Below are 25,934 nucleotides of genomic sequence, written 5' to 3'. Positions count from 1 at the left end.
TTCAATGTGTGTGTGTGTGTGTGTGTGTGTGTGTGTGTGTGTGTGTGTGTGTGTGTGTGTGTGTGTGTGTGTGTGTGTGTGTGTGTGTGTGTGTGTGTGTGTGTGTGTGTGTGTGTGTGTGTGTGTGTGTGTGTGTGTGTGTGTGTGTGTGTGTGTGTGTGTGTGTGTGTGTGTGTGTGTGTGTGTGTGTGTGTGTGTGTGTGTGACATGTTTGCCGTATCCCTGTCAGCTGACTGCTGCTGGCTTGACAAGAAATGACCAGTCAATGTAGAAAGAAATGCTGACGCCTCGACACCAATCTGGCACCAATTTACAGATCAACAGCAGTGGATGCACACACAGACACACACACACACACTCACTCTCACACACACACAGACACACACACACATACAGACACATAAACACACAAATACACACACAGACACACTCCCACACGCAGGCACATACACTGACACATTCACACACACACTCACACACACACACAAACACACAGATGAACACACACAGACACATTAACACACAGATACAACCACAGACACACTCACACACACACAGACACACACACACACATACAGACGAACACATACAGACACATAAATACACACACAGACACACTCACACACGCAGACACATACACTGACACATTCACACACAGACACACTTACATACACTGACACACACACACACACTCACAGACACACTCTCACACACAAACACACAGACGAACACACACAGACACATAAACACACAGATACAACCACAGACACACTCACACACACAGACACACACACTGACACACTCACACACAGACACACAAACAGACTTACACACACTGACACAGGCACACAAACTCACACACACACACACACACAGACTCACAAGCACACAGACGCACAGACACACTCTCACACACACACTGAGAAGCCGTGCATTGGTCGAGGTGTGTGTGGCGGTGCTTGGTGTGTGTGTTTTGTGTTTCTTTGTATTTATTGAGTACTAGCAACACGTTCATTGTTCCTCCGGCAGGCTCCACGATCTTCTTCAATGTTTTCCTCCAAACACTTAAGAAGTGTGTTTCCTCGTTGTGTGACTACTCCAAATGACCCCGATGACCCGTCCTGTGAGCGCCGTCCCCTCTGTGTGCGTTGAGGCCGGTGCTTGTTTACTGTTTATCACCGCGCCTTCACAACCCATCGAAACCCACCCAGCAAGTCATGTAGAAAAACTAAATGTAATTATTTCAGCGGCAAAAGTACCAAACAGTCAACCTTCATCACGATGATGACGTCAGAGACCCTGTGGGCCGCAGCACGATGTCACCTGGTGACCTTTGTTAAATCCACGTCAAGACAAGTCCATACACTGATTGTGGGATCACTCGTTTGTCTACGGACCACCGCTTCAGGCCGTCTTCGTCTTGTCTTTTTAGAACTAGAAATGACGAGAGGGAGGAGCTAAGTGTGACCCAGCGCTGACTAAGACGTATTTAGGCGACCCAAGAGTAACAATTAACTCTCGTGAACTGAAAACACTTTGAAAGGGTTAAAGTTGGGTTCCGGTGACGTCATCACAGCGAATGGCTGCTTGAGAACACAGCTCCTCCAAGAATCAATATATTTCGCCCCAAAAATACTCAAATAATAATATTTTTCACTTATACACGGTCAAAATGTCGGGGCCGAAATCAAGAACAAGGGAAACAACGGGAAAAAAAGGTACGGAACAGCAAACAGTTGACCGAGAAAATTCTAGCCCACCTCATGGAGATGCTAGCGCAAACCAAGTCATAGCAGCTAGCCTGGCTAAAGTGTTAGAGGAGATCCGGGATTTTCGTCAAGATATGAATAAACAACTGAACGACATCAAATCTGAACTCACTAAAGTTGACCAAAAAGTTAAAGAAGTGGAGAATCGTGTTGGAGAGGTAGAAGACCGCACCCAGAATATGGAGCAAGTGGTAACAAAACTGATAAAAGAAGTGACCCAGCTCGAGAATAAACTGCTGGACCTAGAAGGTAGGTCCAGACGGAAAAATATCCGAATGTTCAATGTACCAGAAGACGCAGAGGGGCATCAATGGTGGAGTTCGTGGAAAAGCTCCTGCGCGATAAACTGAAATACCAAACAACGGACATTGACATTGAGAGAGCGCACAGGGCACTTGCTCCGAAACCTACCGGAGTAGACAAGCCACGGTCAATAGTGATTCGATTCCTGAGATACAAGACTAAAGAAGAAATCCTACGGAAAGCATGGGGGAAGAAAAAGTGTTTATGAACAATACGAGGCAGATATATTTTGACCAGGATTACCCCCCAGCAGTTCTACAGAAGCGCAAGGAATACTCCGAGGCTAAACGAGTTTTGAAACACAACAGTATTCGCTTCCAGACTCCATTCCCAGCCAAACTGCGAGTGCACTACGAGAACGGGACACGGCTCTACCAGTCAGCAGAGGAAGCGACGACAGATATGAAGAACAGAGGACTTCCCATCAACGTGTTCAGGGCTGGACCGAAGGAGGATTTAGCCGCGCAGCTGTCCCGCACTGCATGGGAGAGAGCGGAAGCCCCAGGACGGCGACGGGAGGACACATAACGAGAGCCGGAGGGAGGACCCGTGAATGGACGGAAAACGCTGTGAAATGGTGGTAAATGTACCAACAAAAAAATTATTATAATAATAATTCGCTATCTAAACACAAGTATATTCCCTTCCCTGACAAATGTAAAAATATAAAGTATAATGGAGGAACCAGTCCTTAAGTTAGCCTTTGCAATGATAGACAAAGATTTTTCTCTTTTCTTTTCTCCCCCTTTTGGGACATTTCAGCGGAGGCCCTCTACCTAGGAAAAGGAGAGGCTTTCCTCCCAAGCTAGACGTTTCTTCTAGCTTAGTTAAGGGTCATTTCAGGACCTCAGCCTTGGAATCTATGTTATTGTGTTTTTTGTTCTATTGTGTGAAAATGTTCTTGATTGTTCTTTCTTCAGGGAGTAAATCATTTGAAATATGTTTAAGCATAAAGATGCATAGACTTAATCTATGGCTAGTGACAAGATTAAAATAATTTCTTACAATGTTAACGGGCTGTTAAATCCAATCAAACGGTCTAAAATTATATCTAAAATGAAGAAGGAGAGGGCACATGTGGTATATTTACAAGAAACCCACTTAAATGATAAGGAGCACGAAAAACTGAAGAGAATGGGCTTTACTAACTTGTTTTTCTCATCATATAAGCTAGGACATAGGAGAGGAGTAGCCATTCTCATTTCTAAACAGGTCAATTTTGAAAAGATATCGGAAATCAAAGATAAGGAGGGTAGGTATGTTTTAGTAAAGGGAAATATAGATGGAAATATAATAACTTTACTCAATATCTATGCACCTCCGGGAAGTGATATGGGATTTTTTCAAAAGATAATTGATATCATAATAACAAAAACAGAAGGCCTACTAATATGTGGAGGGGATCTTAATATCCATCTTCAACCACAACTTGATTCTTCAAGTGGGAAAACATATGAAGCAAAATCTCTACATAGAAAAGTCAACATACTTTTCAAGGATGTGGGACTTATTGATATATGGAGAGAACTATACCCACAAAGAAGAGATTACACCCACTACTCCGCTCCTCACTCCATTTACACAAGAATAGATTATTTTATAACATTTGGGAGGGATAGAGATAAAATACATTCATGTGATATTGGGACAATTGATTTGAGTGACCATGCGCCTATTTATCTAACGGTTGACCTTGACCTACCACCCCGAAATACTATATGGAAACTAAACTCTGGCCTTCTCAATGACCCTGGTTTCAAACAAGATATTAGAAAAGAAATGAGTGTCTTCCTAGAATTTAATGATAATGATGAGGTCTCACCTCTTATATTGTGGGATACTATGAAAGCGGTTTTAAGAGGAAAAATTATAGCAATAGCCTCACATAAGAAAAGACAAAGAAAAAAGGCTCTAGAGGAGCTACAACAAAAATTGAAGAATTTAGAAACAAAACATAAGGCCAGTTCAGATGGAAATACGTTTCAGGAAATCGAGAAAACCAGAAATGAAATTAGAAGTTTAACCACACAAGACATTAAAAGAAACCTCATGTATCTGAAACAGAGACATTATGAAAGTGGCCCAAAATCAATGAAAATACTGGCATGGAAACTGAAGAAAAAACTAGCTGAAAATACAGTTCATAAAATACGACACCCTAGGACAAAGGAGATCCAAAACAAACTAAGTGAGATTCATGAAGCATTTGAAGCATTTTACAAAAAATTGTATACAAGAGTCCCAGGAGGAGACATAGCCCAGATTGATACTTTCTTGAACACCCTGAAATTACCCACTCTTAATGAAGAGCAAAACCAAGAGCTAATCGCTGAGATAACAGAAAGTGAACTGCAAGCAGCAATTAGCAGACTTAAAGTAGGTACGGCTCCAGGTTCCGATGGTTTTACAGCTGAGTGGTACAAGGAGTTTAAAAATGACTTGATTCCTATCATACTTCCTACACTAAACTGGGTCCTGGAAAAGGCCCAAACACCTCCTAGTTGGAAGGAGGCCATTATTTCTGCCATTCCAAAGGAAGGCAAGGATAAAACGGAGTGTGCGTCTTACAGACCAATATCTGTTTTAAATGTAGATTATAAGATGTTCACTTCTATTATGGCCAGAAGACTTGAAAAGTTTATGACTAAATTGATCCACAACGATCAGACAGGTTTCATACACCAACGTCAAACACAAGACAATATCCGAAGGACGTTACATATTATTAATCATATAGCAAAAACAAATTGGAAGCAATAGTAATTAGTATAGATGTTGAGAAGGCATTTGACTCCGTCAATTGGGATTTTCTTTACAGAACTCTTCATAGATTTGGTTTTCATGCCAGGATTATTAAAACCTTACAATCATTATACAATACTCCTACTGCAAGGGTCAAGGTCAATGGTTATTTATCAAATAGGTTTACCCTGGAAAGGGGTACAAGACAGGGCTGCATGGTCACCAATATTATTTGCACTTTTCCTTGAACCACTAGCCCAATATTTAAGACAAAACAGAGAAATAAGAGGCATTCAACTGGCAGAAAGAGAGCATAAGCTAGCTTGCTACGCAGATGATGTACTAGTTTATCTTAGCCAGCCAACACACTCTTTGCCCCAGCTGATGCTGGCACTTGAGAAATATGGGCAATTATCAGGATATAAGGTTAATGTGGGTAAAACCCAAGTACTATCGTATAACTATAATCCAACATCAGAAATGGAAAGCAAATACCCATGGTCATGGCAAGCAAAATCCCTTAAGTACCTAGGCATAAATATTCCAAAAGATCTGTCAAAACTATCAGAATATAACTACTCACCTATAAACAAAAAAAATCATAGAAGATATCACAAGATGGAACCTCGTACCATTCTTTAGTTTCAGCTCAAGAATACAATCTATTAAAATGAACATATTACCCAGATTGTTATATCTATTTCAAACCCTACCAATAGAAGTTTCTCAGGGCCAGCTTAATGAATGGGACAAAATGTTGTCGAGATATGTGTGGCAAGGCAAGAGACCAAGGGTTCGCCTTAAAACACTGCAGTTAGTAAAGGAGCAGGAGGATGGGGTCTGCCATCCCTCAAGGAATACTACTATGCCGCCCAGACAAGAGCTATAATATGCTGGTGCAATCCTTCATATGATGCACAGTGGAAAGACATTGAAGAAAAATATTTCCCATTCCAATACAAGCAATCATAGCTGACTCTAAAATGCAACACTACATAAACAGTTCTGATAATCCATGGGTCAAATTGACCCTTAAAGTGTGGAAGAATATCATTAGAGAATACAAACTTGAAGGAGATCTACTGTGCCTTAAATGGTGTGGATATGACTGACTTCACACCAAATAAAATGGACACCAGATTCAAAAAATGGAGAGCTAATGGAATAACAGCTTTATGCAATATTATGAAGGGAAACAAACTGCTTAGTTTTGAAATGATTAAAGAAAATTATCTTTTAGAGAAACAGGACTTCTTTAGATACCTACAGTTGCGGCATTTTGTCAATGAAAATGTTAAAAAGGTAACAGAGGTAAACTCCAGTCTCATAGAACTGTTTAAAAGAGCATACAAGTCAAATTGCAATAAAGGGGCAATATCAGCCATATATAAATGCTTTCTAGAGCTTAAAACTCATTCAACAGCATACATTAAAGTAAAATGGGAAAAGGAATCTGGGATAGATATTTCTGAGGAAGAATGGACATTAATATGGGGGTATCAATGGAAATGTACCAGTTCAATGAGCTGGCGAGAGTTTAACTGGAAAAATTGTATAAGATACTTCATTACACCATCTCAGACATCTCATTATAGCGATAACATTCCTGTTTGCTGGAGAAAGTGTGGACACCAAAGTGCAAACCACTACCACATCTTCTGGGACTGTCCCATCATTAAAAACTTTTGGAAGGCGGTACACAATGCTTTACAGGACATCTTTCACGAGGACATCCCTTTGGACTTTAAGATTCTGTACCTTGGAAATATACCTCAAAGCTGGCCGAAAGGGGACAGACTCTTGATAAATGCAATGCTGGTGGCCAGTAAAAAGTCTATTACCAGAAAATGGTTATTACCAGAGTGTCCAACAATCACATCATGGAGAGACATTGTGACAGAGATCTACAGAATGGAGCAGATCACAGCCCATGTTAACCAAAGAACGGAAACATTTCTTAAGCAATGGCAAAAGTGGTGCAACTATGTCACAGATAAATGGCCTGACTGTATTTCTTTACTCTATAGAAAATGATTTCTCCCTGCTTTATTTTATAGTTTTGTTACTATGGTATTGTTTTTGTTTCTTTATTTGCATATGTGTTTATTTTTTTTGTTTTTTACATCTCTTTATACAAAGAATCTGAAAAATGTCAATATGTGTATGTGAGATTCTGAACACTAATAAAATATAAATAAAAATAAAATAAAAGAAAGGGTTAAAGTTGGAAGACAAAGACACGGAAAACTCCCAAGACCAGACAACGCTGTGGTAACGACATGTCAATCACAGTAAGCCCCGCCCCTAAAGCCTACCCTGCTTTATGGTCTGTGTGACTCTAAATGAACATAATGTACGAAATGATGACATCATGTTGTATAGAAGAAGACTTGAAACTAGAGATTAGACATAAACTCATGTTTACAATGTTTACTGAGGGAATACATCAAGAGAGAAGTCATTTATATTGACTTCTATACAACCGTAGGAGTCGCTGCCTGGTGGTCAGGAGAGAAAATGCAGCTTTAACACATGAAGCATAGACTTCTATACAACCAGAGGAGTCACCCCCTGGTGGTCAGGAGAGAGAATGCAGCTTTAAAACATGAAGCATATACTTCTATACAACCAGAGGAGTCGCCCACTGGTGGTCAGGAGAGAGAATGCAGCTTTAACACATGAAGCATATACTTCTATACAACCAGAGGAGTCGCCCACTGGTGGTCAGTAGAGAGAATTCCGGGTCAAGACACTTCATCATTGGCTTCACTTTCTCAGCATGCCCCAGGTTTGTCTTCCACTGGGAATAGCAACACCTGCATTTAGCATTTCTAATCATCGTGTGTATGTGTGTGTATGTGTTTGTGTGTGTGTGTGTGCACGTGTGTGTGTGTGTGTGTGTTCCAGGGTAGATGCTCTGTTAAAGGATCTGTGTCTTCAGGGAATCTTTATTGAACACTTTTAAGTGCTTCTGGTGGACAAATACATTAAAGGTGTTAGTGCTTTTCATCACCCTGACTGTAAAACATTGTGTTCCTCTCTCGGATTGAAATGGATCCCAACAGCAGAGTGTTACGCTGACCATTTGCAAATAGTCTGATAGGAATACATTCAAATTGAGACATTCGCAGCGGGGCTTTGGCGTGCACACCGCCGGCTTCCTGCTTCACGGCTTCAGACGCTTTCTCATTATCGGTCGACGGAGACGTTTCACTTAATTATTCAGTAAAGTGGACAGAGTGCAGAGGGATGACATCCGCCACATCGGTACCAGATAACATGACGCGAAGTACAGTTTCCAAACGTCACGGAAACGCACAGGTTGGAGAAAATAATGCATCATAACTCATCGCTATCCCATGTATGCAAGTTATTCAAGTGGTTAGGAAGAGGACATGTTGAGAGTGGGGGAATGGATGGGTCCAACAAACGGAGATTCTTCAGCCAGGAGACGGATGATTGGTTGAAAATGAGGGCGACATCTGATTGGCTACAGTCTATGTTGAAAAAAACGCATTTGCGAATCGAGCTACGACAGGGGAGTCTCAAAAAACCCCAAACTGACAAATATGTAGCGACCCACCAACAAACACATCGTGATTTATTCATGTGCATTGGAATGTATTTGTGAATCTGAGTGTTTGCATTTGCAATTATTGAGACAGATCTGACCCCGTATTTTCAAAAGTTAATGTGGATTTATAAGTCGCATAACTTGAGTACTTCCAATATTGCACTTCTGACCCAAACCAAATCTAACTACGTATTTTTGAGGCCTAAACAAAGTTAATTTTGAAAATACCATACGCAAGTAACAAGTGCACAATGACACAGCTTGAATGGTCTTTGGAGGAAAACACGTGAAAATTGAAGAGTGAGCTTTTTGTCACACAATTATGCAATTTTAAAAAATTCGAAATTGAGTCGTTCGCAATATTTTTCAGATTTGCATGTTAATATACACTAATAATCACTATTATAATCATTGATGCTGTCTGTCCCGTCTCCACTAGCTGCAACAATTACATGTTGACGTTTTTGTTCACAGCCACCCATAATCATAACTGTTCACCAAGTCATTCATGAAACCCCGTATTATTTGCCTTCATCAAGTCGGAGCGAATAATTTGTAACATGGAACATGTTGAGTCAGCGTCGCGGAGGGAAGCAGAGTCACGGATAGTTCCTTTGACATTTTGGCTCCTCTATAAAACCGTTTGTGACTTTTTATTGCCGTCATACTCGAATGTTCATAAAAATGTACGGCTTCGAGTATTCTGCCTTTTCATTTCTTCCGGTTTGCGAGTGTTATCGCCACACTATTTCAATAAACAATGCTCTTTATTAACCTCATCTTTTTATTGTTTTAATCAGCACAAAAAACCTCCGGTCATGTCATATATTGTAATCATTTAGGGTAAAAAACAACAACATGAGACCGAAGCTGGACACCGTTCATCCCGCTGTGCTCTCCTCATCTGGCCGCCAGTCCTCCTCTGGGTGTGATGACCACGCCGGTCGGCCGGCGCTCCGCCGACGTGACTCCGGTGCACGTGAGAGTGGCTCCGCTCTGTGAACGCAGCTTTCTGGAGCTTGACCTTTTTTTTCATGGAATAATAGTTTTTTTTTTTATACTGGCAGAGCATTACTAAACAATATCTTGGTCTCCACAGTTAGGGGTGGAGTGAACAGTCACTCTGCATACTAATGTACCTAACTAATATCAGTAATACCATAAGTAAAACCATGAGTAATACCATCAGTAATACCATGAGTAATACCATGAGTAATAACCTAACTAATATCATCAGTAATACCATGAGTAATACCATCAGTAATACCATGAGTAATGCCATAAGTAATACCATCAGTAATACCATCAGTAATACCACGAGTAATACCATGAGTAATACCATCAGTAATACCATGAGTAATGACATCAGTAATACCATGAGTAATACCATCAGTAATACCATCAGTAATACCATGAGTAATACCATCAGTAATACCATCAGTAATACCATGAGTAATACCATGAGTAATGCCATCAGTAATACCATGAGTAATACCATGAGTAATGCCATCAGTAATACCATGAGTAATACCATGAGTAATACCATCAGTAATACCATCATTAATACTATGAGTAATACCATCAGTAATGCCATCAGTAATACCATCAGTAATACCATGAGTAATAACATATATAATACCATCAGTAATACCATCAGTAATACCATAAGTAATACCATCAGTAATACCATGTGTAGTGCCATGTGTAATACCATCAGTAATACCATCAGTAATACCATGAGTAATACCATAAGTAATGCCATCATTAATACCGTGAGTAATACCATGAGTAATACCATGAGTGATACCATCAGTGATACCATCAGTGATACCATCAGTAATACCATAAGTAATACCATCAGTAATACCATGAGTAATGCCATCAGTAATTACATTACATTACATGTCATTTAGCAGACGCTTTTATCCAAAGCGACTTACAATAAGTGCATTTCAACCTAGAGTACAAACTAAGAACAACAATAATACAGGAAGTAACATTTCCTCAACATAGTCGAACTACAAAAGTACCATAAGTAAGTGCTATCTAAGTGCCACTGAAGTGCTAATCTGTGTTTTAATCCAGATATAGTCGGAAAAGGTGTGTTTTCAGTCTCCGACGGAAGATGTAGAGACTTTCTGCTGTCCTGATGTCAGTGGGGAGCTCGTTCCACCACTGAGGAGCCAGGACAGCAAACAGTCTGGATTTCGAGTGATTAGCTCGAGGTGCAGGAGTCACAAGTCGGTTGGCTGTTACCATCAGTAATACCATAAGTAATGCCATCAGTAATACCATCAGCAATACCATCAGTAATACCATGAGTAATGCCATCAGTAATACCATCAGTAATGCCATCAGTAATACCATCAGTAATACCATCAGCAATACCATCAGTAATACCATCAGGAATACCATGAGTAATACCATCAGTAATACCATGAGTAATGTCATCGGTAATACCATCAGTAATACCATGAGTAATACCATAAGTAATACCATAAGTAATACCATGAGTAATACCATGAGTAATACCATAAGTAATACCATGAGTAATACCATCAGTAATACCATGAGTAATACCATAAGTAATACCATCACTAATACCATGAGTAATACCATCAGTAATACCATGAGTAATACCATAAGTAATACCATGAGTAATACCATCAGTAATACCATGAGTAATACCATCAGTAATACCATGAGTAATACCATAAGTAATACCATCAGTAATACCATCAGTAATACCATAAGTAATACCATCAGTAATACCATCAGTAATACCATCAGTAATACCATCAGTAATACCATAAGTAATACCATCAGTAATACCATAAGTAATACCATCAGTAATACCATCAGTAATACCATAAGTAATACCATCAGTAATACCATCAGTAATACCATAAGTAATACCATCAGTAATACCATCAGTAATACCATAAGTAATACCATCAGTAATACCATGAATAATGCCATCAGTAATAACATCAGTACCATAAGTAATACCATCAGTAATACCATAAGTAATACCATCAGTAATACCATCAGTAATACCATCAGTAATACCATAAGTAATACCATGAGTAATACCATCAGTAATACCATCAGTAATACCATCAGTAATACCATCAGTAATACCATCAGTAATACCAGGAGTAATACCATCAGTAATACCATGAGTAATACCATAAGTAATACCATCAGTAATACCATGAGTAATGCCATCAGTAATACCATGAGTAATACCATCAGTAATGCCATAAGTAATACCATAAGTAATACCATGAGTAATACCATCAGTAATACCATGAGTAATGCCATCAGTAATACCATGAGTAATACCATCAGTAATACCATAAGTAATACCATCAGTAATACCATGAGTAATACCATCAGTAATACCATGAGTAATACGATGAGTAATGCCATCAGTAATACCATCAGTAATACCATGAGTAATGCCATCAGTAATACCATCAGTAATACCATGAGTAATACCATAAGTAATATCATCAGTAATACCATGAGTAATAACATGAGTAATGCCATAAGTAATACCGTCAGTAATACCGTCAGTAATACCATCAGTAATACCATAAGTAATACCATCAGTAATACCATGAGTAATGCCATCAGTAATACCATCAGTAATACCATGAGTAATACCATAAGTAATATCATCAGTAATACCATGAGTAATAACATGAGTAATACCATAAGTAATACCGTCAGTAATACCATAAGTAATACCATCAGTAATACCATAAGTAATACCATCAGTAATACCATCAGTAATGCCATCAGTAATGCCATGAGTAATGCCATCAGTAATACCATGAGTAATACCATCAGTAATACCATGAGTAATACCATCAGTAATACCATGAGTAATGCCATCAGTAAGTGGAGCGGGAAGAAAATCAAGCGTTTGGTGGGTGCAAAAAAAAAAGATTTGATTTGACACTCGGTGGGAAAGAGCGTCGGAGCCTCGCTCTTTCTCTTTTTTCTTTTCCGGTGCCGCCTGTATCTCTCACTCGACGGGTGGAATTAGAGGGCAAACCACTTCCTGTCTCATCCGCGCGTCTCGACACGTGGGGAAGCCGATCCCATTAGGATACCGCGGCGGGCAACGTCGGCCGGTCGCGCGCCTAACCGCTTCTGACATTGATCTCAAATGCGGAAGATCTTCCAAAAGGAGAGAATCGTGCGACGAGATAAAGGAAGAGCGCCGTGAAAAGGATTGGGCTCGTCATTTAAATTTAACACGCTGAGAAATTAGGGATGAAACGTTTTTTTCCGTCCCGAAACACATACCGATATCTAATTTTGAGTGTCGGTCGTACCGAGCACCAGATCAGACGTCAGAGTTTGATTGATCTAAGCTGACTGCCATCGTTTTGATGTATTCAAGGCAAAATCAGGCTTGGAAAAAAATGCATACATTACCGTTCAAAAGTTTCGGTTCACTTAGAAATGTCCTTATTTTCCAAAGCACTGTTTTTATCAATGAAGACAACAATAATGTAATCATAAATACTCTCTCTCCATAGTTAATGTGGTAGTGACTATTCTCTGGTGTTTAATGAAGTCTCTTCATGTGTGTGTAGAGGCCCATCTCCAGTGTTCTGATGGTACATTGTGTTATCGCCTTAGAAGAATAACGGAGAGGTAGAAAACCCTTGAAACCCCTTTTCATGTAAGCGCAGCTGAAAACAGTTATGCTGGTGAGAGAAGCTATAAAACTGGCCTTCCTTTGAACCACAAGTTTGATGAACAACATTAATATTTACAATAAAAATCATTATTTATAACCTTGTCAATGTCTTGACTATATTTTATATTCATTTTCTAGTTGTTTGATAAATAAAAGTGTGAGTTCTCATGGAAAACCCCGAATTATCTGGGTGAACCCAAATTTGTGGTAGTATATATGTGTTTTTATTTATATATATAATGGCATCTGATACCTGATCCGTCTGTATACTCTACTTCAAATGCAATCAACCATTCATGATGCACCGCTTCCGATCTTCAAAATCATACTGATTAACGTGACTGGCAGGTCGAGCTCGGCTTCGCCTTCCGTAAACAAACTTTGTGTGCGTCTGAGTGAAGAAGGCGTTGTGATTAGCCACAATTACGCCCGTGTGATCGGTGCGACTCGCGGGGCTGTTTTGCAAAGTGCCCGACGAGTAATCAGCGTGCCTGGACGGAGAAAAGACCAACAAAAAAACATAATTAATTACCTCATGAATCAGGGAACCGTGAATGGGGAAAAAATAACATGTCGGCTTTTAATCGGCGCCGCAACATTCCTCAAACAAAGGCCGTTAAAGAACCAAACCATTAAGACGTTTGTTCTGTGTTGCGGCCTGGAGATTATAATTATACCCTTGTATGCGTACATATGTATTTAGTATCTCATCCAGTCACCTGTCCTTTCGCTTTTCTTCCCCTTCCTGACAACTTGAACACAATAAGCAGCCATTTAATAAAAATACCCGCCGCTGACACTCAATGAATCTTAATGTGCATAATGAAAAATAATAACGACGGGGTTTATTTACGTCATCTAACATGCCAGACGGCCTCGCGCTCAGGGTTTCAGAGCTCACCTTTTTTCCTTGTTTGTTTGTTTGTGTATTTTATTCAGTCAATCAAATCAAATACAATACAATATTATTATATATAATATACAAAAGAGAAAGACTGAAAAGGTATAGGTGGAAGCAAAAAAAGCTTAGAAATTCCTATCCTAAATTAAAATCAAATGAATCAGAAAATTAATATAAAATAAAGAAAAAAACAACAAACAAAATAAAAACAAAATAAAAAACAAAATATATTTATATATATATATATATATTTCTATACATATATACATACATACACACATATATATATATATATACATAAACATACATATGCATACATACACACACACACACACACACAAACAGACATACTTCCACAGACATCTTCCATATAAATACGTTTTATTTCCCACGTCTGCACCATCAACGGCCCTCTCTGCCCAGCGGCTACGGAAGTTTTCACCCTCATCCCTTTCATTTGCCACCGGAATAGCCAAGTTGAGTGAATTATCTCGCGTAACGGCAAGACAATGGCGGTAATTCCCGCCACATATCTCACATTCATCGCCGCTCTGACCTCTCGCTGTCATTGTCTTCCCAGTCGGTCGACGCTCTGTTTTTTTCCGGGAATGCCCCCGAGTGCTCAAACAAGGGCAGAGAGGACGCTCACAAATACATCCCGGTGCTCCTCGGGAGCGTTACTGTTCATCCCAAGTGTCTCGCCGCTCCTTCCTGCTCAGCTCTGCTTCTCAGATGATGAGCTCCTGACAGGAGTGGTGCTCCAAAGTAATAATCAGGGCATAATAAGGGCATAATTAGGGTATAATTAGGGTATAATTAGGGCATAATCATGCTCGCCTTCGGAAAAAACTGAGCATTTAGCTCATACGTGATCATCATATACAGCTACAGAATAAACACAAGGGCTTTCCCTACCGTTATAGATATGAAGACATCAAGCACATGAAAAAGGTTTAAATCTTAGTAAGTCATTCAGGTTGGGAGATCAATGAAAATCATCTTACATGATCTAAATTCTGCTTATTTGTCGCAAAGCAAATTACAGTATTCCTTATGTTGGGTCCCCGGAGAAGCCTGCAGACTCTGACACAGGAGAGGATTTATTCGTTCTGGGTTTTTGTTGTTGTCAGTATCTCCCGAGTCAGCTCGGTGCGAACTGCTCACAACAGATGTGGTGAAAACTCTTCATCGTGACGAGTCCGCGTCGAGGGAGCAAAAATAAATAGGACGAATCCATCTGAGCCGCTTGATCGTTGGGCAAAGTCGTGCACCTTGCACATTGTGTGTCTGGCCCTTTAAAAGGATGAAGCTGGTGGTATTAAATATTTGTATTGGAATTTTTGTCACTTATCCAATGTGATTAAATTCTGTGAAAAGATTAAACACAATTTTTTAGAAGGCTCAGTAGTCTCCCGAGATGGCTGGGCACTGTCATCCTTAGGAAATGATGCCCAGGTCACCGGAAGAGGGACAGCGCTATTTATTACCCTTGTGGTTTGGAGATGAACAGCAGTCCATTCGTCATAAAAGGAGGAGTTCCATCATTAGTCCGACACAAGTTCAGGATGCAGTCGTGGACGCATTGCTGACGGAGGTCATAGTGTTGGAGTGGGAGGATCCCACCAATTAAAAAACGATATTTAAAGGAACAGTGTTGCTGGTGCGAGGGTCAGTGCCCAACAATATCTGCCGGGAACACACACGCTAATTGACCAAACGAGGGCTCTGACATCCAATGTCACGGTCGAGGGCCGAGGTGGGAACGAGCGCTGCATTTCATCCCAGCGGGTAGATGGGCGCCGGACACGATTATAGCGAGATGGCCTCCGCCGCCGCTAATCCCTTCCCCGACAGATGGAAGTCCATTTCACCTGGCAAGGCAGTTTCTGCAATATTACTTCTTACACAGTGAGCATGAAATAAAGGTGACCTCCCCCCCCCCCCCCCAAAGCAATCTGAATATGAATTATGCATTCGTATCTGACATCTCTTTCATTCTTACATAACGTGAAATGCGAATTATTAATCGGAGTCCACCGGAATGTGTTCTATTCAAATCAAATCTTCTCTGTTTCTTTTTTTGGGGGGCGGAGTTTCAAAAACACCCGTTCCTCACAATAAAACCCGGTGCTTGTGTTTGTCCTCCGCAGGAACTCTTCACGGCGGAGTGCAAGTTCAAAGAGTCGGTGTTCGAGAACTACTACGTCATCTACTCGTCCATGCTGTACAGACAACAGGAGTCGGGGAGAGCTTGGTTCCTCGGGCTCAATAAAGACGGCAAAGCCATGAAGGGGAACCGGGTGAAGAAAACCAAACCAGCTTCTCACTTCCTGCCCAAGCCTTTAGAAGGTACGCACTGAGCGGGAAGCATTTCCTCTTTCTCTTCTCACTGAAGGAGTTTGATCAGCTGACTGTAAAGAGTCAGGAAACATAACGTCTATGGAGACACGAGTACATCCCGATGTATTTGACTATCGTTTTTCCAGAAGTCCCACTCCTATAGTGCCGGTACCACGATGTGATTCATTGACATGTACATCAGGGTTCATAGGGTCATGGAAAACATGGAAAAGTCATGGAATTTAAAAAAGATTATTTCCAGACCTGGAAAAGTCCTTTAAAAAAATTTAAATCCCAAAAGTTTAGTAGTGAGGATAATGAGGATAGATAGGATAGTGAGGATAGATAGGATAGTGAGGATAGTGAGGATAATGAGGATAGTGAGGATAGTGAGGAAAATGAGGATAGTGAGGATAGATAGGATAGTGAGGATAGATAGGATAGTGAGGATAGATAGGATAGATAGGATAGTGAGGATAGATAGGATAGATAGGATTGTGAGGATAATGAGGATAGTGAGGATAGATAGGATAGTGAGGATAGTGAGGATAAATAGGATAGATAGGATAGTGAGGATAGTGAGGATAGTGAGGATAATGAGGATAGATAGGATAGTGAGGATAGATAGGCTAGTGAGGATAGTGAGGATAGTGAGGATAGTGAGGATAATGAAGATCGTGAGGATAGTGAGGATAATGAAGATCGTGAGGATAATGAGGATAGTGAGGATAATGAGGATAGTGAGGATAATGAAGATCGTGAGGATAGTGAGGATAATGAAGATCGTGAGGATAGTGAGGATAGTGAGGATAGTGAGGATAATGAGGATAGTGAGGATAGTGAGGATAATGGAGATCGTGAGGATAGTGAGGATAGTGAGGATAATGAGGATAGTGAGGATAGTGAAGATAGTGAGGATAATGAGGATAGTGAAGATAGTGAGGATAGTGAGGATAGTGAGGATAATGGAGATCGTGAGGATAGTGAGGATAATGAGGATAGTGAGGATAGTGAGGATAGTGAGGATAATGAGGATAGTGAGGATAATGAGGATAGTGAGGATAATGAGGATAGTGAAGATAGTGAGGATAGTGAGGATAGTGAGGATAATGGAGATCGTGAGGATAGTGAGGATAATGAGGATAGTGAGGATAGTGAGGATAGTGAGGATAATGAGGATAGTGAGGATAATGAGGATAGTGAGGATAATGAGGATAGTGAAGATAGTGAGGATAGTGAAGATAGTGAGGATAGTGAGGATGAGGATAGTGAGGAAAATGAGGATAGTGAGGATAGATAGGATAGTGAGGATAGTGAGGATAGTGAGGATAGATAGGATAGTGAGGATAGTGAGGATAGTGAGGATAGTGAGGAAAATGAGGATAGTGAGGATAGTGAGGATAATGAAGATCGTGAGGATAATGAGGATAGTGAGGATAATGAAGATCATGAGGATAGTGAGGATAATGAAGATCGTGAAGATAGTGAGGATAATGAGGATAGTGAGGATAATGGAGATCGTGAGGATAGTGAGGATAATGAGGATAGTGAGGATAGTGAGGATAATGAGGATAGTGCGGATAATGAGGATAGTGAGGATAGTGAGGATAGTGAAGATAGTGAGGATAGTGAGGATAATGAGGATAGTGAGGATAGTGAGGATAGTGAGGATAATGAAGATCGTGAGGATAGTGAGGATAATGAGGATAGTGAGGATAATGAGGATAGTGAGGATAATGAAGATCGTGAGGATAGTGAGGATAATGAGGATAGTGAGGATAGTGAGGATAATGAGGATAGTGAGGATAGTGAGGATAGTGAGGATAATGAGGATAGTGAGGATAATGAGGATAGTGAGGATAGTGAGGATAGTGAGGATAATGAAGATCGTGAGGATAGTGAGGATAGTGAGGATAGTGAGGATATTGAGGATAATGAAGATAGTGAGGATATTTGAGGATAGGATAGTGAGGATAGTGAGGATAGTGAGGATAGTGAAGATAGTGAGGAGAGTAAGGATAGTGAGGATAGTGAAGATAGTGAGGATAGTGAGGATAGTGAAGATAGTGAAGATAGTGAGGATAGTGAGGATAGTGAGGATAGTGAAGATAGTGAGGTCCTCTTTCCACTGTTTTTGTTGAAAAGCATTTGCTTGGATTAAGAATCAGCATCTGATGGAGACAGAAGCAGGTCAGGACCCCCATGGGTAAAGCAAATTATCCCCCAGCTGAAGGTTTTTAAAGGAATGTTTGCCCGTGTAAGAACCTTTGTAAAAAGTACTCAACAATCGTGTTGAACTAAAAATAAAGAGGTGCAGCAAGGAGCTTCTCCCTAACAGCTTTCTCTCTCTCGTCCCTCTGCTCTTCTCTCCGCATCGTCCCCGCCCAGTCGCCATGTACAGAGAGCCATCGTTGCACGACGTCGGAGAGACGGCGCCCAAGGCGGGGGCGGGGGCAGCGGCGGCGGCGCCCCCCAGTAAAAGCACAAGTGAGCCGGCGGTGATGAACGGAGGGAAACCCGTGAGCAAGCCCGACAAGCCCGCCACATAGCCCCCCCCCCCCCTCGCACCCGCACCCGGCGCCGTGCCTACCGCCTACGTGTACACACCGCAGAGGCGGGAAGGGTGCGCATGTGTGTGTGTGAGGGGGGGGGGGGGGGGGAGGGACTAGACACGCGGCGAAGGACTAGGCTCCAGACCCTCTGGTCTTCTGTGGACCCGAGGGGGGGGGGGGGGCTCGACATGGACGCATGGACGGCGAGGCGGCTGAGTTCCTCCGGCACACGGGAGGGGAGGAGGGAAAACAAGAGGACCTCTGATCATGGAACGCCTTGATATCCCCCTCAAAAACAGTGAGAACGCCGCGTGGAGGCGGAGCGTTTCCACGGCACTTGAAGGTTCATTCAAGAACACCCCTCTCTCTCTCTCTCTCTCTCTCTCTCTCCCTCTCTCTCCCTCTCTCTCTCTCTCTCTCCCTCTCTCGGCCCCCTTTGCTGCAGCAGAGTCTGTGCACCCTCAGATCTATTTTGTACACCACAGTTCACCAGCTATGTTCTGGGATAGAGACTGTATAGATAGAGCAAATATGTGGACTGTCGTCCTCTATTTTTTACGAGTACGCCCCCCCCCCACCACCCTTCTCCCCCTCTTTCTATCTCGAGTCACACTCTTTGTCACGTAAGCTAGAAAAGATTTTAAAATTGTTTTGCAGGTGGAGTTGTGTGATTTTCGAAGATCAAACAGATGTGGCAGAATACACACAAAAATAAAATTAGTTTTTTTGTCTTGGCCACACACGCACGCACACGCATGCACGCACACGCACGCACCTACAGACAGATACACCAAAATCCAAGATGTTGCTTGTTGTGTGTGTGTGTGTGTGTGTGTTTGACAGCTGATAGAAACACACTGGAGGCTGCCAGAGAGCTCCTGCAATCATAGCTGATGAAGTGCTAATTACCGCCACAGCAATCAATGCGAGGAGCTCCCCACACGCATCGCTAACACACACGCGCGTGTCTCAACAAATGTGTGTGTGTGTGTGTGTGGGCGGTAGAGCGCTGTAAGGAATGGTGTGTACATATCACTCTCTAAGTTGCACCAGGGGTTTCTGTTCCGCCTTCTCTCTGGTAAGTAGAAAAAAAAGCTGAAGTCTATTTTTCTTTAATCTCATTTGGGAGCGTGGGCTCTAGGAGTATCTCTCGGCCTCGTGGGCCGCGGCCCCTCACTCACTGACTTCTTCGGACCGCGAGGCGGAGGCCCGCGGCTTTGACCCGGATGGTCGACGACTGCAGCACTGGCGGCCGTCTTATGGCGGCGTCTACTCTTTTTAAAAAAGCCAGAAAAACAACATGGCTGACAAACCAGTAGGCCACACTTATACTGGCTGCATCCCTATTTGGTTCGGCAAAACCTCGAGCATGGGCAAAGGTTACCATTGTGTTCTCTCCGAGAGATGGCTTGTATTGTAACATTTTCACCGTATACAACTTAGGGGAAATGAATATATTATGAATCATAACTTTTTTGAAAATGACTAGATATTGTTATTATTATTATCATTATTATTATTATTATTATTATTATTATTATTATTATTACTACTACGAGAGGATGTGTCTCCTAGCTCAGCATGCAGAGAGTCCAGTACCAATCATCCTGGCCTATCACGTGCCTGTTTGGACCTCGATTACCCCCGGCATGCAAAAACAGGTTTCCACAGACCCCGTCATGCCCCCCCACCCGCCAAAAAGGTGCCTAACACCCCCCCCACCCCACCCCGGTACATCCGTGTAGAGGACCCGTAGCATCATCCGCCGACAAGCCACACTCACATGTGCTCAACTCTGAAAATGACCAAAGTCTTTTTGTCCCTCATCCCAGACCGCGTTTCGTTTCCGAGGTCTTTGCCTGACGTCCCCTTTTCCAGAGACGTGCGTGTACCTTGAACTCATCGCGTGCATGTTTCCCAACGAGGAGCGAGGCGTGGGTACCGCGCTACGACCGGCGTCTCGGCTGCATCTTCATCACGACTGTTAGCGTTTCTATCAAAGCTCCGTCTGAACCGATCAGTTTATAATGTTCGTCTTGCCCCCCCTCCCGATAGTTTGTGTTAGATAAGATTTAGGATACGGACTCGATCGTCGCTGCTGTGTGCTGCTGCTAAAAGTGCAATTTTATATATCGAGAAGTCTAATTGGTGGATATGATTTCATTGGGTTCCACTCGTGATCGTTTCCTATTACAGCACATCGAAGAAGCACATTAATTGGACTACTTATCTGTACAAAGCTGTTACATGGCATTCGATGCACACACACACACACTCTCACACACACACACACACACACACGGGAGCTTGGAAACCACTGTCGTTGTATTTGGGGCTGATGTTCTGTCCTGATTACAGTCAATCATCCTCCACCCGTACAGACTCTACATGCTGGGCTGCTGCTCCAGCCTCCAGATTACTGGCTCCTCCTCCTCCTCCTCCTTCTCCGAGGCTGACTTTATTTTTGTAAATGCCCGGTGTGTAAAAACGTGCATCTCCGTTTTTTGGATCTCTAGCCACCATTTTATCTCCAATGTATTTATTCTTTTGTTTTATTCATGGTTTTTCTCGTATACGGGTCGTGCGTGATGTGGTCCGATCGTGTTTGCTTTGCCCGCCCCCCCCGATCTCTTTTCAGATGCGTCACGAGGACATTCTAGCGAACGTAGCGTCTCAACCTCTTGTTTTGTACATTGTCCCATCTGTTGCATGGGGAGAGGACGGCATCGATGAACTGCATGTCGTAGGCTATGTCCATCGAGAACTAACTCTACATACATATATGCAACGGGTGTGTCTACACTATAAGGTTTGTGTTTGTTGTATACGCACATACAACATATTGAATAGAATATTTATACAACAAGGTGTTCTGTAATGTCAGTAACATACTTAATGCAATATAGCGTGCAGTATATTATTGCACCTGTCAATTTCGATGGGACAAAGAAAAAAAAGTAACGGAGGGGTTTGGCTAGTTTCAGCATGGAAAAAAAAGAAGAAAAAAAAAAAGGCCAAAGTAGAATTTACATTAAATTTCCTTTGTGACTTCTCATCTGTCCTCTTTTGTCAAGTGGTGACTGAGGCTCTCGTGCCACCTTTTTGAAGTGACATGGACATCCAGCATGCCACAGCGGGAACTATGTATGCCCTCTCTCCGGTTTCCTCCACGTAGAAATTGAACCTCGTCACTCGTGTGTGTGTGTTGAGCGGGAAATGTCCACCACGTATATATATATATATATCCTCGGTACTGTGTGGCTTTCATCGGCAGATTGTTTGGTTTTCCCGGTGGAGAAGAATAAGCACTGTTAAAATGATTTATTTTCAACAACAAAAATAATATATATATATCTATATATATATAGATATAGATATACCATTGCAAGTATGCCCATTATGTCATGTTATAACAGATTTGTAACCATGTATGATTAAGGTCTTCGCATTGTTTTCCATGCAAAATGTCAGTGTCATGCGGCACATTTAATGTTTTGTTAAAAATAAAAAACCTCAAACAGTAAACCCTCCGCCTCAACATTGAGTGAACTTTCAGCTCTACATTACCCCCCCCCCACACACACACACACACTCACCAACCCACCCCCTTCAAAATAAAACAAACGTCACTTTAAAGATTCGTTCCCTTTCCATCGGTGCCCTCGTCGTGTACCTGCACATGTGCAGCCGTCTGGAATATGAACACGTTCCTACATAATGAAGAAGAAAAGAAGAAATATACATCAAGCTGTTTTGGAAATAAATGTTTACATGGTGATATGTTTCTTTCACACACACAATAGGGATCACTTGTAACCAGTACAATGAGAAGAATGAGAGCTGTTAATGATATGCAGCACTACATCCAGGGTAAGTGTCGTCTTCTTTCCTCCCGTGGGGGTTCTCCGGGACAGCCAGGCCTCCTCTTCCTCCTCCTCTTCAGTACTCCGCTCCCACCCAGATTTCGCAGGCGTTCCCCGTCCAGCCGTCCCAGCACTCACAGTTGCCGCAGTTGCACAAACCGTTGCCTGTGAGGGCAACGCGAGAAGAGAAGCTGTGAGTTAAGAGCCGTGACATCACGTCTGACCTCTAACAAGGCTCCTCCTTTCACACCCAGCGCCCCTGGAGGGTATGGATGGAGGGTTTGGATAGAGGGTTTGGATGGAGGGTTTGGATGGAGGGTTTGTATGGAGGGTTTGGATAGAGGGTTTGGATGGAGGGTTTGGATAGAGGGTTTGTCTGGAGGGTTTGTATGCAGGGTTTGGATGGAGGGTTTGAATGGAGGGTTTGGATGGAGGGTTTGGATGGAGGGTTTGGATGGAGGGTTTGTATGCAGGGTTTGGATGGAGGGTTTGGATGGAGGGTTTGAATGGAGGGTTTGGATGGAGGGTTTGTATGCAGGGTTTGGATGGAGGGTTTGGATGGAGGGTTTGAATGGAGGGTTTGGATGGAGGGTTTGTATGGAGGGTTTGGATAGAGGGTTTGGATGGAGGGTTTGGATAGAGGGTTTGGATAGAGGGTTTGGATGGAGGGTTTGGATGGAGGGTTTGTTTGGAGGGTTTGGATGGAGGGTTTGAATAGAGGGTTTGGATGGAGGGTTTGGATGGAGGGTTTGGATGGAGGGTTTGAATGGAGGGTTTGGATGGAGGGTTTGGATGGAGGGTTTGTATGGAGGGTTTGAATGGAGGGTTTGGATGGAGGGTTTGAATGGAGGGTTTGTTTGGAGGGTTTGGATGGAGGGTTTGAATAGAGGGTTTGGATGGAGGGTTTGGATGGAGGGTTTGTATGCAGGGTTTGGATAGAGGGTTTGAATGGAGGGTTTGGATGGAGGGTTTGTATGGAGGGTTTGTATGCAGGGTTTGGATAGAGGGTTTGGATGGAGGGTTTGAATGGAGGGTTTGGATGGAGGGTTTGTATGGAGGGTTTGAATAGAGGGTTTGGATGGAGGGTTTGGATAGAGGGTTTGGATAGAGGGTTTGGATGGAGGGTTTGGATAGAGGGTTTGGATAGAGGGTTTGGATGGAGGGTTTGTTTGGAGGGTTTGGATGGAGGGTTTGGATGGAGGGGTTTGGATGGAGGGTTTGGATGGAGGGTTTGGATAGAGGGTTGGGATGGAGGGTTTGGATGGAGGGTTTGGACGGAGGGGTTTGGATGGAGGGTTTGGATGGAGGGGTTTGGATGGAGGGTTTGGATGGAGGGGTTTGGATGGAGGGTTTGGATGCAGGGTGTGGATGGAGGGTTTGGACAGAGGGGTTTGGACGGAGGGGTTTGGATGGAGGGTTTGGACAGAGGGGTTTGGATGGAGGTTTTGGATGCAGGGTGTGGATGGAGGGGTTGGATGGAGGGTTTGGATGGAGGGTTTGGACAGAGGGGTTTGGACGGAGGGGTTTGGATGGAGGGGTTTGGATGGAGGGTTTGGATGGAGGGGTTTGGATGGAGGGTTTGGATGGAGGGTTTGTATGGAGGGTTTGGATGGAGGGTTTGGATGGAGGGTTTGTATGCTGGGTTTGGATGGAGGGTTTGGATGGAGGGTAACTTCGCTGCTCAGGATGTTTTTTTGCGGTGTCACACTGCTTGTGCCCACACAGCAGCGGTGAGAAAACGCCGATTTAATGAAGAGGGGGAAAGAAGCCACATAGTCACCACGATCAGCGCCGCTAGCCCAGCTGCCTTTATTCAACCGAGGTGGTGACACAGAAATAAGTGTTTGTAGCCGCCCACACACAGAACAATACTGGTTCTTAAATGGTTCTTTAAAAGGCTTTGTGGTTCTACAAAGAACCATCGCCTACTGAAGCACCATCCTTTCATTTGAGGCACCTTTATAGGTTATTTGAAGAACTATTTCAGGAACGAAGACGTTACTACATCTGACTTCAAGACTAGAGACTGGAGTTCAGGTCCAAGTATCCTAACAATCTAACCAATGAGAGCAAGACCATCACATTGATTGTTTTTGTGAATCCCTGACACGCAGCCTACACACTGTCATGTATGTATGAGGGTGTTGTTTCCATGTATTTATATAAAGACCTGCTCTGAATGTGTTAAAGCGTCTCTCCACGAGCTCCAGGAGGCTGAGATTAGAAGGACTCCCGCCACACAAATGAAAAAAAGATATCCCAAACAATATGGAGGAGAATACTTGGCAGAGGAAGGCCGAGAGTCTGAGTGATGGACTTAAACAAATGAAGAGAGAAAGGTGGAGGGAACCGAAGGCAGCAGAGACGGCTGAGCAGGCGAGAGAAATAACAATAAAGGTCATCTCAGAGCTGATCTTCTAGAACCAGAGGGCGGATTAGAACAACCTCCCTGTCACTGAAGGATAAGGCCTTTATTTATTCTTCTTATTGTCAGGAAATCCCTCGAAAAGACCAACACCAACAATGTCTTGAGTCTTGAGCCTCTGGAAACTCCTTCAACTTCCCGGCTGCAGCACACTACCCACCAACACGAGTCAATGGCGGGTCGGTCGGGGCCTATTTTCATCTAATATACTCTAATTCAGTGCAATTAGTACAATTCTAAGGTTTTTATCTTTTATGTGAGTATTTTACTTGTATACAACGTTATACTTCCAATATAAAAGGAGGAATATTGTACTTTTAATGCGACCTAATTTTATTTACCTTGAGTGCCTTGAAAGGCGCCTTATAAAATAAATGTATTATTAGTATTATTATTAATAATATTATTTAGTAGTCATATCTCGTAGACATAATGCTTTTTATATGTGCCTGGTTCCTATTTCCTTTATTCCTATAAGGCAAAGAACTACATACTTCTTCCATAACAGTGGTATGTGAGACTACACATGTATTTCACTGTGTGTGTGTGTGTGTGTGTGTGTGTGTGTGTGTGTGTGTGTGTGTGTGTGTGTTCATGGTAATTAAGGAATATGTCCCCCATTACAGCGGTAGGGCTCGTGTGTTTAAAAAAATACTTTTTGATAACGATGGATCTTTTATGACACAGAGAAACGAGATGAATCAGGCTAATGGTCCTTGTGGGGAACATTAATAATATCAATATCTCA

At 42.4% G+C, this 25,934-nt stretch overlaps 2 protein-coding genes across 4 annotated transcripts in view; one reads left to right on the top strand and one right to left on the bottom strand.

The window, feature by feature from the left end:
- Window positions 1-18,896, top strand: part of fgf14 (fibroblast growth factor 14) — a 138,231-nt gene extending 119,335 nt beyond the window's left edge. For all 3 annotated transcript variants that reach the window (XM_056430158.1, XM_056430176.1, XM_056430167.1), the window contains exons 4-5: window positions 16,157-16,355; window positions 18,735-18,896. In XM_056430158.1, the coding sequence (XP_056286133.1) occupies window positions 16,157-16,355; window positions 18,735-18,895 (360 nt within the window). In that variant the 3' untranslated portion in view covers window position 18,896. The remainder of the gene's footprint in view (window positions 1-16,156; window positions 16,356-18,734) is intronic.
- A 3,308-nt stretch (window positions 18,897-22,204) lies between these two features.
- Window positions 22,205-25,934, bottom strand: part of itgbl1 (integrin, beta-like 1) — a 53,816-nt gene continuing 50,086 nt past the window's right edge. Inside the window, exon 11 of the mRNA XM_056431552.1 lies at window positions 22,205-22,926. Within this exon, the coding sequence (XP_056287527.1) occupies window positions 22,838-22,926 (89 nt within the window). The 3' untranslated portion in view covers window positions 22,205-22,837. The remainder of the gene's footprint in view (window positions 22,927-25,934) is intronic.

Source organism: Pseudoliparis swirei, chromosome 2 (genome assembly GCF_029220125.1).
Source record: "Pseudoliparis swirei isolate HS2019 ecotype Mariana Trench chromosome 2, NWPU_hadal_v1, whole genome shotgun sequence".
NCBI classification, from domain to species: domain Eukaryota; kingdom Metazoa; phylum Chordata; class Actinopteri; order Perciformes; family Liparidae; genus Pseudoliparis; species Pseudoliparis swirei.
The sequence above is the reverse complement of the archived record's forward strand: the minus strand, read 5'-3'. Positions and strand labels throughout refer to the sequence as shown.